This window comes from Drosophila montana, unplaced genomic scaffold (genome assembly GCF_035044405.1).
Source record: "Drosophila montana isolate Dmon_TW-CO22-7 unplaced genomic scaffold, ASM3504440v1 contig_2716_1, whole genome shotgun sequence".
In the NCBI taxonomy this organism is placed as follows: domain Eukaryota; kingdom Metazoa; phylum Arthropoda; class Insecta; order Diptera; family Drosophilidae; genus Drosophila; species Drosophila montana.
Genome location: NW_026997587.1, coordinates 13,969 through 29,080, shown reverse-complemented (window position 1 = coordinate 29,080; position 15,112 = coordinate 13,969). Strand labels below are relative to the sequence as shown.

The 15,112-nt window shown below is 40.6% G+C and overlaps 2 protein-coding genes across 2 annotated transcripts; one reads left to right on the top strand and one right to left on the bottom strand.

Moving 5' to 3' along the window:
- Positions 1-127: 127 nt before the first annotated feature.
- On the bottom strand, positions 128-1,666 carry LOC135429765 (zinc finger protein 507-like). The gene is made up of 2 exons (XM_064684229.1): positions 1,512-1,666; positions 128-1,448 (listed from the first exon to the last, which is right to left on the bottom strand). The coding sequence occupies exon 2, from the start codon at positions 1,386-1,388 to the stop codon at positions 312-314; it is 1,077 nt and encodes a 358-aa protein (XP_064540299.1). The 5' UTR covers positions 1,389-1,448; positions 1,512-1,666; the 3' UTR covers positions 128-311.
- Positions 1,667-1,777: 111 nt separating this feature from the next.
- Non1 (nucleolar GTP-binding protein 1) lies at positions 1,778-4,180 on the top strand. The gene is made up of 3 exons (XM_064684228.1): positions 1,778-1,935; positions 2,066-2,340; positions 2,403-4,180. Exons 1-3 carry the CDS (start codon positions 1,888-1,890, stop codon positions 4,036-4,038), a joined length of 1,959 nt encoding a protein of 652 aa, XP_064540298.1. The 5' UTR covers positions 1,778-1,887; the 3' UTR covers positions 4,039-4,180.
- Positions 4,181-15,112: the final 10,932 nt, after the last annotated feature.

Below are 15,112 nucleotides of genomic sequence, written 5' to 3'. Positions count from 1 at the left end.
GCGCATACATTGTAGCAGGCTTGAAGTTGACATTTCACAGTGTTCTCACTGCGCTGCATCTGCACATTTGCATAACGTCATGTTATCGTTGTTATCTCTAATACCTATAAGTAATTTTAATATGTACTTCTGTTTATTGTTTTATTGGCAATAATCTGTCATTAGTTTACCAGTAAAATATTTGTAAATAATTGCAATTTCTTATATATAATTTTAAATATAGATTTATACATATGTACATCTGTACTTTTATAGTTAGCAAAGGCTTCAACTCAGCCTTTAATCTCTAATTTCTAAAAGGGAGTCAACTGCTATGAAGCGGAATCTAAACACAAAGTATCATCTGCTGGGAGCGCTATCCAATAGGATGGCAATACCCCGGGATCTTCTTCCAATTCCAAAGCCTTTATTTTTTCATTGTGAGCTCCCTCGACAGACTTGAGCTCCACAACAAAGTCGTCCACCTGAACATTTGCTTCAATTGGCTTTGGTTTGTGCTTCTCCATATGCCGCCTCATATTTCGCTTCCACTTGGTTATAAACGAGCATTCATTGCACTGATATGCTATGCCCTGCAGTGGCTTTGCCTTTGCATGAATCTGCGCGTGTCGTCGCAAATCGTAGGCGCGTTTCGATTCATATTCACATTGGTCGCATCTATAGCGTTTCTCGCTCTGAATTTCTTCGGGTGCGGACCACTCCTGGGAGCAGGATTGCGTCTCGGATGCCATGTCAAAATCTGAGCTTAATGTCTCTGCATCAATGAGCTCCACAACAAACTCCTCGGGTTCGGGCTCATTCGTTTCTGCTGTTAATTCTTCCTCGCTGGGATCCTCGTGCTTGCGCATGTGACGCCTCATATTACGCTTCCATTTGGTTACGAAATGACATTCGGAACATTTGTAGGCCATGCCATCAACCACCTTTATGCGAAAATGCGTCTGCTCGTGACGTCGCAAATCAAAGGCGCGATTCGATGTATAGCGGCAGAGTTCGCACTTGAAGCGTTTCAGCTTTTTATCTTTTGGCGTCTCGTTGATATCATCCGAAGCCAGAACCATGGTGACAGTGGATTGATCGGGTGCAGCTTGCTCCTCGTCGACGTCCGCTTCTGATGCTTCAATTACCTCCACTATAAACTCCTCTATGGTCTGATCCTCTAGCTGACTGTCTTCTGCCAGCGCAGTTTTTTTATGCTTTTCCATGTGGCGTCCCATGTTGCGCTTCCATTTCGTTACAAACGAGCATTCGCTGCATTTGAATACATTTCCTTCCACGGGCTTCACCCTGGCGTGGCGCTGCTGATGACGTCGCAGGTCAAAGGAACGATTGGACGTATAGTTGCATTGGTCACATCTGAAGGGTTTGCCACTCGCTCTGTCCAGCATTTTGTTAGAGTTTCTTGTTTATTTTTAAATAAAGCATAAAGTTTTTGCTCAACTATGATCCTACAATATACAACATTGCATGTTATTATTTCCGGCGTTTAGATCGCAATGCAGCGTTTATACTTATTCTCAATTGGATAACATATTTTAATAATACGTTTTTAAACGAATTCGTCTGCTTAATTAACATCAAATTGTTTGCTTTTCGTGAATTCTATTAAATTCATAACAACATAAGTCCAATTACTGTAATACGTCGATAAAGGTTAGGCCTTCGATAAGATATTCGATAGCTAGCGTGAATGTTGCCAACCTTTGCACGACTTCTTCATTTCTTTGAGATTTTGCGATATTTTTAACTATCGCGCCTTTAACCCATCTCTAGACTCTATATCAGGTCTTTTTGGAATTTGTTGCAGACACCGCGTGGTGTTTTTGCAAGCGATTCCCATTTATTTTCCTTTAATTTGCCGTGGAAAATAAGTAAATAAGTACAAAAATGAGTTTGTACAACTTTAAAAAGATAATGGTGGTGCCGCCAGCCAAGGTAAGCAAACGTAGCAGCATTTCAAATTGTGTACGTCTGTCGGAGCACCCAGTGCCAACGACATAACCTCACAGCAAATGTTTACAAATGCGCAATATGTAAATAATATACCCTTTATACCATTTTCCAGGACTTTATCGACATTATGCTGTCGAAAACCCAGCGTAAGACACCCACAGTCGTGCACAAGGGCTACAAAATCTCGCGTATTCGTGCCTTTTACACGCGCAAGGTGAAGTACACGCAACAGAATTTCCACGATCGTCTCTCGCAGATAATACAGGACTTTCCCAAACTGGACGATGTGCATCCATTCTATGCAGATCTAATGAATGTGCTTTACGACAAGGACCATTACAAACTGGCGTTGGGTCAGTTGAACACAGCCAGACATTTGGTGGATAAGTAAGCTAACTGACAATCTTCAGCAAATGAATCCTGATTAATAGCTAATTTAAATTTTGCAGTGTGGCTAAGGACTATGTGCGTCTGCTCAAGTACGGCGACTCTTTGTACCGCTGCAAGCAGCTGAAGAAGGCCGCCTTGGGTCGCATGGCCACAATCTTGAAGCGTCAGGCTTCCAATTTGACTTATCTGGAGCAAGTGCGTCAGCATTTGTCGCGTCTGCCCACTATTGATCCCTACTCGCGCACCATTATCATTTGCGGCTTCCCCAACGTGGGTAAGTCCTCGTTCATTAACAAAATCACGCGTGCCGATGTCGAGGTGCAGCCGTATGCGTTTACCACAAAATCCCTATATGTGGGTCACACAGACTACAAATACTTGCGCTGGCAGGTGATTGATACGCCCGGCATACTCGACCATCCGCTGGAGGAGCGTAATGTTATTGAAATGCAGGCAATTACCGCTTTGGCCCATTTGCGTGCCTGTGTCCTGTACTTTATGGACATTTCGGAGCAGTGCGGCCACTCCTTGGAGGACCAGGTACAGCTGTTCGAGAGCATCAAACCGTTGTTCACAAACAAGCCGCTCATACTGGCCATCAACAAAATCGACATATTATCGCTGGAGGATCTGCCCGCGGAGCGACAAGCCATAATCACCAAGCTGCAGGACGATAAACAGGTGCCTGTCATGTTTATGTCCACAGTGCAAGAGACTGGCGTTATGGAGGTGAAGACAGAGGCTTGCGAACGCCTGCTCTCCTATCGCGTGGACCAAAAGATGCGCACCAAGAAGGTGGATAACATACTGAACCGTTTGCATTTGGCAATGCCCACTCCACGCGACGATAAGGTCCGAGCTCCATGTATACCCGAGCAGGCCTTGGCGCGCCTCGAGAAGAACGCAGCCAAGTCTGAACGTAAGCGCAAGCTGGAGAAGGAGATTGAGGAGGAGATGGGCGATGACTATACGCTCGATCTGAAGAAGAACTACGAGGAAATAGCCGAGGAGGAGCGCTACGATGTGATACCAGAGTTCTGGCAGGGTCGCAACATTGCCGACTACATCGATGCGGATATTTTCGAGAAGCTCGAGGAGCTGGAGCGCGAAGAAGGTCTGCGAGAGTCTGGCGGTGTCTACACTGTGCCCGACATGTCCATGGACGAGACGCTCAAAGAGATTCGCGAAATGGCCAAACAGATACGCGGCAAACGCTTCGAACTGCGCGACGAGAAGCGTCTCGCAATCAGAAAGAACAAGCCCATCATTCCGCGCAACAAGCAGCCCAAGGTGCGTGATCGTTCCGTCAGCAAACTGGTGCAGACCATGGAGGGTCTGGGCGTCGATATGTCCGGCAGCGAGAATGCCAATTTCACCAAATCCGTGATGGATCTACGCCGTGGCGTTGTGGCCGTCGGCAGCAAGACAACACCCAAGCAGCCGTTGCTCGACAAAGAAGCCTCAGCGGTTGTCAAGAAGACCGGACAGCCGCTGAAGCGTGCGCCGTCGCGCGACACGCTCGGCATCAAGGATGTTGCCATCCGGAAGAAGGCGCAAATCAGGGCCAAGCGCGACATTGCCAAGAAGGTGACACGGATGGGCCTCAAAGGCGAGGCGGATCGTTTCATTGGCACCAAAATGCCGCGGCATTTGTATTCCGGCAAACGAGGCACCGGCAAAACCGATCGCCGTTAAGTGCCTTAGCTTTATCTCTAGTTATCTTTTTAATTCGCTGTACAAATGTAACTTGATCCTATATGCAACATCTGCGCAAATCAAATGCAAGTTGTATTCAATAAATATTTAAATATCTTTTGGGATATTTACAGGAGAAAAATGGGCTTAAATTTGAAATATGTATATAATTTTGCCTTGCATTAAACATTCAACTATATTTATTGCTGCTCTAATTATACGAGGTCCGAGCACGGAAAATAACATTGCATAAATAATTTTTGCTTTGTTTACAATTAAAAGCATTTGCTTTTGTTGTCTCTGCTTGAAATCTATATTCATATGCATAAATTGTGCACTGCCTGAATATAGACGCAGAGCCTTACATCCTTTTTTAGGTTCCGCCTTATCGCAGCATCGTAAATATTATTAATTTATTATGCTGGCACAAAGTTGCCCTGCGGGACTATTACAATAGAGTGCATACACATATACATATATATAGATATAAACATGGGCATTATAATTAAATACCAAATAAAATAATGCCCAATATGTTATTGTGGTAAAATAAATGTTCATATAGATGTATAGGAAATATATTTCCATCAAAATCCTAAAATTCATTCATAAAAATTTTTTTTTACGATTAAATATCTGTCTTCTGCTTGCTTTCAGTTCTATTATCAATATTCTTTCAATCTTTAACACGTGAGATTTTTAATATATACGTACATCATAAATATACCTGAAAAAAAATACGTTTACTTACCATTTAAATAATGGGTATCTTTTAGTCGAACAATTTTAACTACTTTACTGAATGCAGCTACATTTTTCTCAGTGTCTGTTAATGAAAATTAATTTTTAACATTGAGTTCTCTGCGATGCGGCAAAGCAGCTGCAGCTGCAGTGTAACTGACCTATTGGCCAACTTTGGTACGCTGTTACCGTCCTGTTAACTAACATTCAAGGCTCTCTTCACTGTTGCTGCTGCTGCTGCTGTCCTCTGCTGCTGTTAAGGTTGTCGCATTGTGCGTGGAAACCAAACAGTTAACGCCGTGCACTCGACACGCTCGCAGCTTGCTGGCTGCGCTCAGCAGTTGCCGCCCGCCAAATATTCAATTCCCAGTTCAAGTCTCAGTCAATCCAGAACTAAACGCTGAACGTCAAATAAACGTGGAATACACAATAGATTTGTGCGGCTGACTACTTAAATGTAAATTGAAGAGCTAAACAAAACGCCTCCAAGTAGGCTAATCAAAGAGGCGCGTGCTTGGCAGCAACAGCTCATTGTGTGCGTGTGTGCGTGTGTGTGTGTGTGTGTGTACACGTAGCTGTGTGGGCATGTGTATTCCCTTTGTGCCAGTGGCAACAACATCAACCTAAGCACACAGCTCCATTAGCAAAGTGTGTCGGTTTCAGTAATTGTTGTTCTTGTTGTTGTCGTTATTGTTGTTGTGTGCGTTTTACGCACGCCGCGGCGCGTTACAATTACAACAGCAACAGCAACAACGACAACAGCAGGAGCAATAACAACAACAACAACAGCAGCAACAACAACAACAACTGCTGCTGCTGCTGCTGCTGCTGCTGCTTCTGCTTCTGCTTCTGCTCACGTCTACGTCGCCCTGGCCAAACTTTATGAACGTTTTCTTTTGAGCTGCTTTTAAGGCCTTGCTTTTGGCTAACTTAATTGACTTTCGGGAGATCTGCAGCCAGGCTAATTCCTGCTCTCCCACACACAAAGCTACATTCATATATATATGCATGTGCTGCAGCTGTTCAATTATGCACATACATATGTATGTACGGTAAAAACTCTACTAACGGACATCACGTTCCAATACAATGTCTAAATTTGTATCAAGCAAATTGACCTTACAAATAACACTTTTCCTTGCTTAAAATATCACCCGAAAAGTTGTCTTAAAAAGAAAATCTTTAAGCAATCGACAATCCCATTTCTTCATAATCAGATCATTTAAATCTAGCTTAAACTCAACTAAGTTTTGTCGCTCAAGCGAGCTTTCACTGTATTCGAGCTTAAGCTCGTGCCGACAGTTTCCATATAGTTTTTATGCATATTTTAAATAATACGCATAAAGAAAAAAAATGGCCGCATTACCGTTAGCTCATGCACGAGTGCCGACTATCATAGCACATGGCAAAAACAACAACAAGCTGAAGAAGAATGAAAACAGAAAAAACAACAACATCGCACACACACACACACACACAAAGGCCATTTTGCATATTGCTCTCGTTGTGTTGCTTTGTAGTAAACATTTTTCCGCTTGGCTAACGGAAGCAGCGCCATAAAACGCTTCCAATCCAACATGGCTATACGTGTAAACACCTAAACGCACACACACACACACACACAGGCACACAGTAGTTCTTCGCAAGCGCTCACAACAAAGTTCTTGATAGAAACCAGATGCTTGGGCTAAAACATGCAACAGCATCGCATAAATAACAGACTAAGGCTAGCCAGATTGAAAAAACTAATAAAAAAAAGAAACAGACGCACAACAACAGTTATCAAGTTAACAGGATACCTGTGCGCTCCTGTGTACATTAACAGTGGCAGAGCAGCGCTCACACTTGCCTTCGCACTCACTGTTAACACTGACCTATTGCCCGCATTCAGTACTGTGAGTGGCCATATCATGTTAAGCTAACAGCGCACTGTTAACAGTAGGCAGGCAGCTGCTCTACTCTAGCCAGCTCCAGCGCCCAGACGCCATCCCCATCAGTGTTGGGCGAGATTTGGATCTGTTCACATCGTCGGCAGCGTGGCCGCTCGCACACATACACTGGTATAACGACAAATAAACACAAAACACACACACACACACGGATACGCACAGACTACGCACGCATACAGACAGAGGACAGTCAAAAACTGTGCGGGTCGTCCCTCGCGTTCCCCCTCTCCAGTGAGTGCGCGAGTGGGAGTGGGAGTGGGAGTGTGAGTGTGAGTTAGCTGTGAGTGTGTGCGTTGCGACTTCATAAAAAATTCAACAGCCTACAAAAGAAAAACAACAAGAAAATAGCTAGTGGAAAAAAAGTAAATATACAAAAAGTATAAATAAATGTGTATAAACAACAAAGTGCTAGTGAAACACAATATTTTAACGATGAATTCAACAACAGCGCGTACCAAAAAAAAAAAAAAACCATCAAAGGCAATTTGTTTAAAAACAATTAAAAATAATAACAATAAAACAAGGCACAGGCGAAGAGTCGAACACACAGACACTCAAGTTTTTGGGCACTTTTTGCTACTGCTGCCGCTGCCTAACGGTTAACTGTCTGCGTGCGCTTTGCTTCATCTTTTTGGTTTTTTTTTTTTTTGGTTTGTTTCGAGCCATTTATTTGCTCCTTAACGCTGGCTTCGGAGCTACATTTTGGAGCCTGTCGTCGTTTCGACTGCCGTTACGTTCGCTCTCCGTGAGCACACACATACGCATACGCACACATACAAAAGACTTGCCGCAAACCGTTTGCCCAGCACTCAACGTGCACGTCTTTGCATGTGTGTGTGTGTGTGTGTGTGTGTTTGGTTTTTACATAAAGCGAAAAAAGTCCAACACATACTTTTATTTGTATATGCATGTAATACACACACATACAGCCGTGCTTGTGTGTGTGTGTGTGTGCTTGTATATGTACATTCAACAAATTGTTGAATCCAGCAGCGCCTTGTGATTTTTTTCTTCTGCTGCTTCGCGTCCTTCGCAGCATTCGCCGCCCACTACTTGCGGCTGCTTCCGACGTCGTCAACAAGTTGAAGCTGTTGCCGCTGCCAGAATTTCAATTTGTGTGTGGCTACACGCTTGCTCTGTCCGCGCGCGCATGTGTGTGTGTGTGTGCTTGTGTGTACGTGTGTGCGGCGCCTTGAAGTATGTCAAAATTTTGTGTAGGCTCTTCACTCTGCACAGATAAATTATGAGTGTAAATTGCCGTTGTTGCTCAGTGTCTGAGTATTGGCAGCTCTTGCAAACGAATAAATCTATATATGTTTATCAATATATATATATATATATATATATATAGTAAAGTAGTTATAATAATATACATATACAGTAAAATCTCTACTAATGAGCAGCTCATTTGGGTGAACGTCTTCTTTAGCTCTACAATTAATTCGATTCAAATCTTTTATCAAACATTTAAGACCAATTTGGGCACTTTTTCTGTTAAAAACGTATGTTTTTTTGTTCAAAACCATCCCAAAAGCACACAAGCAACTTTTTAACGGTAAATATTATACAAAACATGGACCTAAAAATGAAAAGCCAGCAAGTTGACTTTAAAATGTGCGAAAATACGCAATATATTTGGACAACTTCTCTGGCAGGACTAAAAACTCGAAACGCTTAAGCTTTTATGTACATCTATATAATCTATATATGTACATTTATGTATATACAAAATATATATATATATATATATATCCATTTAAGGCGTCTGAATAGCTGGCAATAGCAATTGCTGCTGTGGTTCGCTGCTAATTCGATTTCTGTCACATTTTCCGCATTTGGCAGCCACATTTTGGCCAATTGCAGTTCTTTAATCCCCGCTGCCCGTGGCTAAAAGTTGGTCTATGATTTATGTACTTCGTGTACAGTAAAAGAAATGGCTGATATGTCCGTTCAGCCGTGGCACATGCCTGGATTTTTGTGCTGTGCTCAGCTCGACATTGCTCCGGACCCTTTCTGTAACTAGCTGGCCCCAGCTAGACCAAGGCTTGTTAAAAAAAAGAAATATTGACCTAATTACAGTTAATGCACAATTAATTGTCTGCAAAATGCTTTCGCACAACGTGCTGACAAAAAGAAAAAGAACCTTCCTGTACAAATAAACAAACGACTCGTAACGTATCGTCTATACTATATAAACTATATTAATGTACATGTGTATAAACACACACATTTTGTATACACATGAGTGCGCAGCGCATAAGAAACAACAACAACAACAAGAATTTGTTGTGCTTTGAAGTGAATACGCATCGAGGTGTTTATAGCCACATTATAATAAATAGGTTTATATACAAGCCACAATCGAACTTTCCAGCCGTAGAGAATTCCCAAGGGACCCAAGAATCACAAAGATTTGCGCTGTTTCGAACTGATGTTTGCGTCCGTTTGAGTTGCCTTTCATTCAATGAAGAACAACTGGGAAAACAAGTATTGCTAAACAAAAGAAAAATATAATTAAATCGATTCGAATTACGCGAAAAAAGCAGCTGACAAGCGAGAACTAGGCTGATTATTTGGAAATATACGACTTAATAAAATTACTAAGAATAATCATAATAAATATTTAATGACAAGCACACATAATAGTTATATTAACTGTTCTAATCAACATAAAGCAGCTTGAGTTAAATTGAAAATCGAATGAAAAACGTTTGCGGTTTCGGTGTGATATTAAATTTGATTCGATCGAAGATTTCCAGCTGTGACGAGCTTGATAACTTAAGCAATATTTTGTTATGCCAACTTTAAGCAATATAAATACCATTTCATCACATGTAAGTATAGCGGAGGCTTTCTTATATATACATCTTTTTATAGAATAAGTATGATATTTCTGAGTAGTAATAATGAATTAATAAATGCATGTTCCAATTGTGTTCTCCATTTTGGCATTAAGCTCATTTGGGCTAAGAAAAGGCAGTTAATCGCTTAGGCAATAAATATATACAGATCTTTACTAGACTTCAATTCCTAGTATTGCAATTCCTTGAAATAAATCCATAATAAGCCTTAATAGTTCTCTAGCACATTTCACAGAGCAGCTCGACTATCTTCAGTGTCTCCTTTTACTTCACAGCTAATACACAAATAACTGCATCTAGTATATGTATATTTTAAATGGATTTTAGATTACGTGTGTGTTTGTCTGCGTGCCCTTAAATCGCTATGCCACAGGCTGCAAGTTTGTATTTGCCACAGCTTTGGCCATGCTGCCACATATGCTATGTCTGTTCATGCATGCGCCACATGGCGTATAAGTAACAAAAAACGAAAGTTAAATCTTCTTTGAAAGCTGCTCAGCAGGGTTGGTTGCCCAAAGGCTGAATGCATAGGAAATTACATTGTTATATATACTTTGTATATTCAAAGATATTAAATATACATATATATTTTTGGCAGTATGGATAATTGTAGAACGCCTCGTTTTCTGCCTTATAAAAACATCCGCTTGAATCTGGCCGTTCCTTTTTTTCGTGCTTTTTCCCTTCTTGCTGTCAATGAAAATGTATTTTAAAGTTTCGCATAAATTGGCTATACATTTAGCAAAAAACCCCAAACCAAAGCCGAAACCCAACGAAATATTTATTGTGTTCGCGCGGGTCCAATGTGTATTTCGGTTTTGGGAGCCTCGCCTCGCCCCGCCCCGCCACTCGCCCTGTCCGACCAGCACATTGGTGGGAACGCGGCATCTGCGGGTCTGGCCACATGTCGCATATATGTGTGTATATATATTTATATATAGCATATATACGGGCATATATTGTATACATGTGGCAGCATATTGTGTTTGCTGCATAAATAACGCAAATCTGCGTGGCATTGGCATGCGATTTTGTTGACGGGCCACACGACAGCCGAAAAACTTTTGCTCAAATCAGGTATTTAGGCACGAATTCACGTTAACGAAACTGAGTAAATTGTTAATCAAGCGGAAAATTCCAAGAAAATTAACCGTCTTTCATGGGAAATTACATTTTGGCCTTGCTTTGTCACTGCAAACTCTGAGAACTTTGTCACAACTTAACCGATTTCCACAGGGAATACCTGCTGGGTTCTGGTTAGGTTTTTGCTATTTAATAAATATTTTTGGTAAAGTGCACTTTCCTTTGACATGCTTTGGTAAAAATGTTCAAAATTTGCAAACTCAAAGTTTGATTATTATTAATTTCGACTAATTTCACGATGTTTCAAAGAAGCTTCAACTTTTGGTTAAAAGCCATAACAGAGGCTATTTTTAAAATTATATCTAGACTTCTATGTTGTTTAACTTCTTCAAAATTTGAATACTTTTCAAACGCATTTTATTCTGGAATGCTTCTCTAGATAGTTTTTACATTCATTTCTGGCAATAAAATAGTTCGACATGAGGTTAAGAAATATTCAAACTCGGAAAAACCAAAGAACTAGTTTACAACAATGTTACGGTTAATGCTAGAGCTACTGTTAACTCAACTGTTATTTATACTGTTAGTTCAACTGTTAATGTTACTGTTAGTGCTAATGTTAGTGCAACTGTTAGTGTTACTGTTAATGCAATTGTACCTGTTACTGTTACTGCTATTTATATTTCATTCTCTTTTCTTTAGTTAAATCTTGGTTTGCTCTCAAGATGTTTTTTAACATACACTTCTGCTACAAAATTTGTTCTTGTTGCAATTTGCATTTATTTCGCTCAGTGTATAGATTGCTACTGCGTACTCAGCTTCCCCAGCAGTGTGCACAAGGACACGCCACATGGACCCAAATACAGCTACAAATAAAAAAGGCTTCTATTGTTATTCGGCTCGCTTTGTTGCCATTGTTGCGGTTAGCATATGACAACTCCTTAATCATCGATATATATATATGTGTCGCGACATATTTATGGCGTAGAGCAGCAGCTACCCGGACGGGACATACATCATCAGCATTTGTAGCTCGACTTTGGCTTTTTTCAAATTATCAAACCCACACACACACACACAGACACAGACATCCACACACAGCCCTGGCTTGGGGGCCAGTATTAAAGAGCAATTTCCCGTCTTTTCGTCTTTTCGGTCATGTTGCGGATGCTGCACGGCCAACATTTAACCAGTGCCTCGCCCCCATTCATCCTCCCTCCCTTCAATTACTGCGTCTGACTTGCTCTTTTTTTGCGCCAACATGAACATTAAATTTATTTGTTGTGCACATTTATTGTGCTTAATTGATGAGCTTTTTAATAAATTATTGCATTTGCAAATGCAAGTCACAGTTCGCAATCATAAATCGTAAATTTCGATTCATTGCTCGGTCGTTGTGTTAAATTGTGTAAAGTGCGAAGTGCAACATCAATTACCAGCTATATGAATATAATGCTCGACGGAAAGACACCCTGTAATCAGATAAGCAATCACGTTTTCGTGTAGATTTTCTTTATTTTCTTTGAGATAGATTAGGTATAGATTAAAAGTAGTAGAATAGATTAGTAATAGCTGACTGCACAATACCCTGTTTATAGCGTAACAATAAGTTGGGCCAGTGGAATAAGAGTCTACTCGATTGCGTTAGGTGGCTCTTAAAATGTAAGCACAAGGAGGTGGCTTTCAAACAATATTTTTATGTAATTGTAGATTCTGGGGATTTTAGGGGGAGCCAGAGGATTTATATAGGGTTTTGTCTATTTATCCATATGTCTTTTAACATTTGTTAATGTTAATGCAATGTTAATGTAAAACAGTGTTTTATTGATTTTTGCATAAAATAACCCCTCCCCTCCCCTTAGCACATTATCAGAAGCGGATAACCGGGCTTATAGTATATATTCGAAGTTTCAAGTCTGTTCTATAATCTTCATCTGAGTGGGAATTATATAGATGTACATGCCGCAAATGGTTGCTAATTGAATAAGACGAACAGACGAGCAGATCTGCTGCTAATCGACGACTGAGCGAATGTCGTAAGGACATCCGCAGCCGCATCCGCAATTGTGCGTCCTTCAGTCGATTGGGGCACTCAAAAGTTTTCTTCGCATTTTGCGAAATTTAATATAAAATGCCTTTGGGGCGAGCCAACAAAATGCAATTAGCATGACACTTTGGCAGCAGCTAAGGGGGGCATACTGTAAAGGGCGGGCACTCAAGTATTTTGTAGCATTTCGACAGCGACAACTCATTTTCCTTCCCTTTCTTTTGGTTTGAAACTAACCAATTGACTAACTACATAAATCAACAAATTAAAAGAGCGACCACATTTTAAAATATTATTTGCATAAACTAAAACCCATTTGCATTGCGGTTGGCAGTCAAAAAGGAAGCGCTTAACAACAACAAAGTTCACACGAATTAAAATATGTCTGTACACAGTGTAAATGATATACACAAGTGCGTGGAAATTGCAATTAAACTAAGCCGACAATGTGTGCATTTGATTAACTGATAAAGTGATAAACTGACAAGCTGAGTTAAGCCAAAAGTCAAGCAAAAATGACATTGAATAAGCGCTGTCGCTGGGGCAAGTTACAATTGGGTTGTTGCACCGAATTATGAATACTTCAAGATTTACAATTCATATGTTATAGAAAATAATGAAAGATAATTGGGTAGAATCTAACCTATATTCTGAAAAGCCAAACGTCTGGTCTAAAACTTTTGAATAGAATTATCTTTCGGTTACTGAACTTGTTACTGTTACTGTTTGTTTAACTGTTACTGTTACTGCGAGTCTTCCTATTAGTGTTGCTGTTACTGTAACTTTTTGAATAGAATTATGTTTCGGTTACAGTACTTGTTACTGTTACTGTAAGTTTAACTGTTACTGTTACTGCTGTTACTATTGCTGTAGGTATAACTGTTAGAGTTACTGTAACTGTTATCGTGTCCGTTAATGTTGCTGTCATTGTTATTGGTACTGTTAAGACTTTTATGCATTGCATTCCGCTGTTATTGGTACTGTTCGCACATTTCGTTCCGTTGTTACTGTTAAAATGAATGTTACTGCTACTAGTACTGTTACTCTAAGCGATTCTATACATTCCATTCCTCTGTTACTGTTACTGTGACTTACCGTGACTGTTATTTTTACTGTTTCTGTTATTTTTTCTTTACATTCCTTCCGTTTTAAATTTTTAACTTAAGGTCTTCAAATAACTTTTGCACAAACATTAAGAGCTTTATTTTCTTTTGCTATCACTTCTTATATACGTATATTCTTTCTGAGCTCTTTTAAGCCCCAAAGCGAGTAATTACAAAGCACATAAATTGTAGTCCGTGAGCTGCAAACTTTATGGCAAAGTTATAAGTACCGCGTGAAGAAAAGAAACGATTCTGAATGCGCGAGAGTGCGCGACTCGCAGATACGCTGTAGTCAAGCTAATAAACTTTAAATTTGTGTATGTTAAATTTTGGTTGCAAATGCTTACATAAAATTTAATTTGTTTACTAATATATAAATACATTTAACAACGTTAGCAAATCATTTTTCGGCACACTTAAATTTGCAGGGTATTTAAAAAAAGGTCAAAAAAGTGAATGCAAGCCGCGCAGCGCACAAATACTTCATATCTGCCACATGCACGTGGCACACACGCACGCAAAAAAAGCCACAGAATGTTTGCATGCGTTATGGCATTTGTCTGTGTGTGTGTGTGTGTGTGTCTGTGTGTTGGTGTTGGCAGGCAACATGACATTGACTAACGTGCGACGTGGACGTGCCAGAGGATACAACACGAGGCACACAAACGCGGACAAATAAACACATGCAACACACACACACACACACACACACATTCGCGTACACACACAGCCACACGTACACACAGTCAGCAATTTGCTGCAGTGTAATTTAACACGAACAATTTAATTTCAATAAAAATGCTATGAAAATGTGCTCATAAAATTTAGCTGTTTACACAAAATGCAATTTAATTTAATTGCTGAACTTGTATTTTGTGGCATGCTGCTAATCTGTGTGGCAAGTTATTCACCAAATCAAATGCAAATAGTTGTGAGTGCGTGTGAGCGTGTGTGAGTGTGTGTGTTCGGCAAAGGCGAAAGCTAAATGGGCAAGGCTGCAGCAGCTGAAAAGGAAGCAGCGCCGCGCGCTATGCAACACTTTTTTCCGCTTGAGTATGTGTGTGAGTGTGTTGCAAGTCAATTGCATTGAATGCGTTGGGTGTGGGGGGCGGGGACGTGCGGCACAAGGGCAAGCCTGGCAGCTGTGTTTACTTTTGTCTGTGTGTGTTAGTGTGTTAGTGTGTTAGTCTGTTTGTGTGTGTGTGTGCGCTATGCATACGCCTGCCTGAGTTGCTTAAATGTCAGTTTATATCTCAAGGATAAGCCGTTTTCCCATTGCTGCAACTGCTG

What these genes read in the sequence shown, in the direction of transcription:
- LOC135429765 (XM_064684229.1), bottom strand. Translation starts at nt 1,388, where the DNA reads ATGCTGGACAGAGCGAGTGGCAAACCCTTCAGATGTGACCAATGCAAC.
- Non1 (XM_064684228.1), top strand. Translation starts at nt 1,888, where the DNA reads ATGAGTTTGTACAACTTTAAAAAGATAATGGTGGTGCCGCCAGCCAAG. An exon ending in TGGTGGTGCCGCCAGCCAAG is followed by an intron (nt 1,936 to 2,065) that starts GTAAGCAAACGT and finishes ACCATTTTCCAG; the next exon opens with GACTTTATCGACATTATGCT. An exon ending in GCCAGACATTTGGTGGATAA is followed by an intron (nt 2,341 to 2,402) that starts GTAAGCTAACTG and finishes TAAATTTTGCAG; the next exon opens with TGTGGCTAAGGACTATGTGC.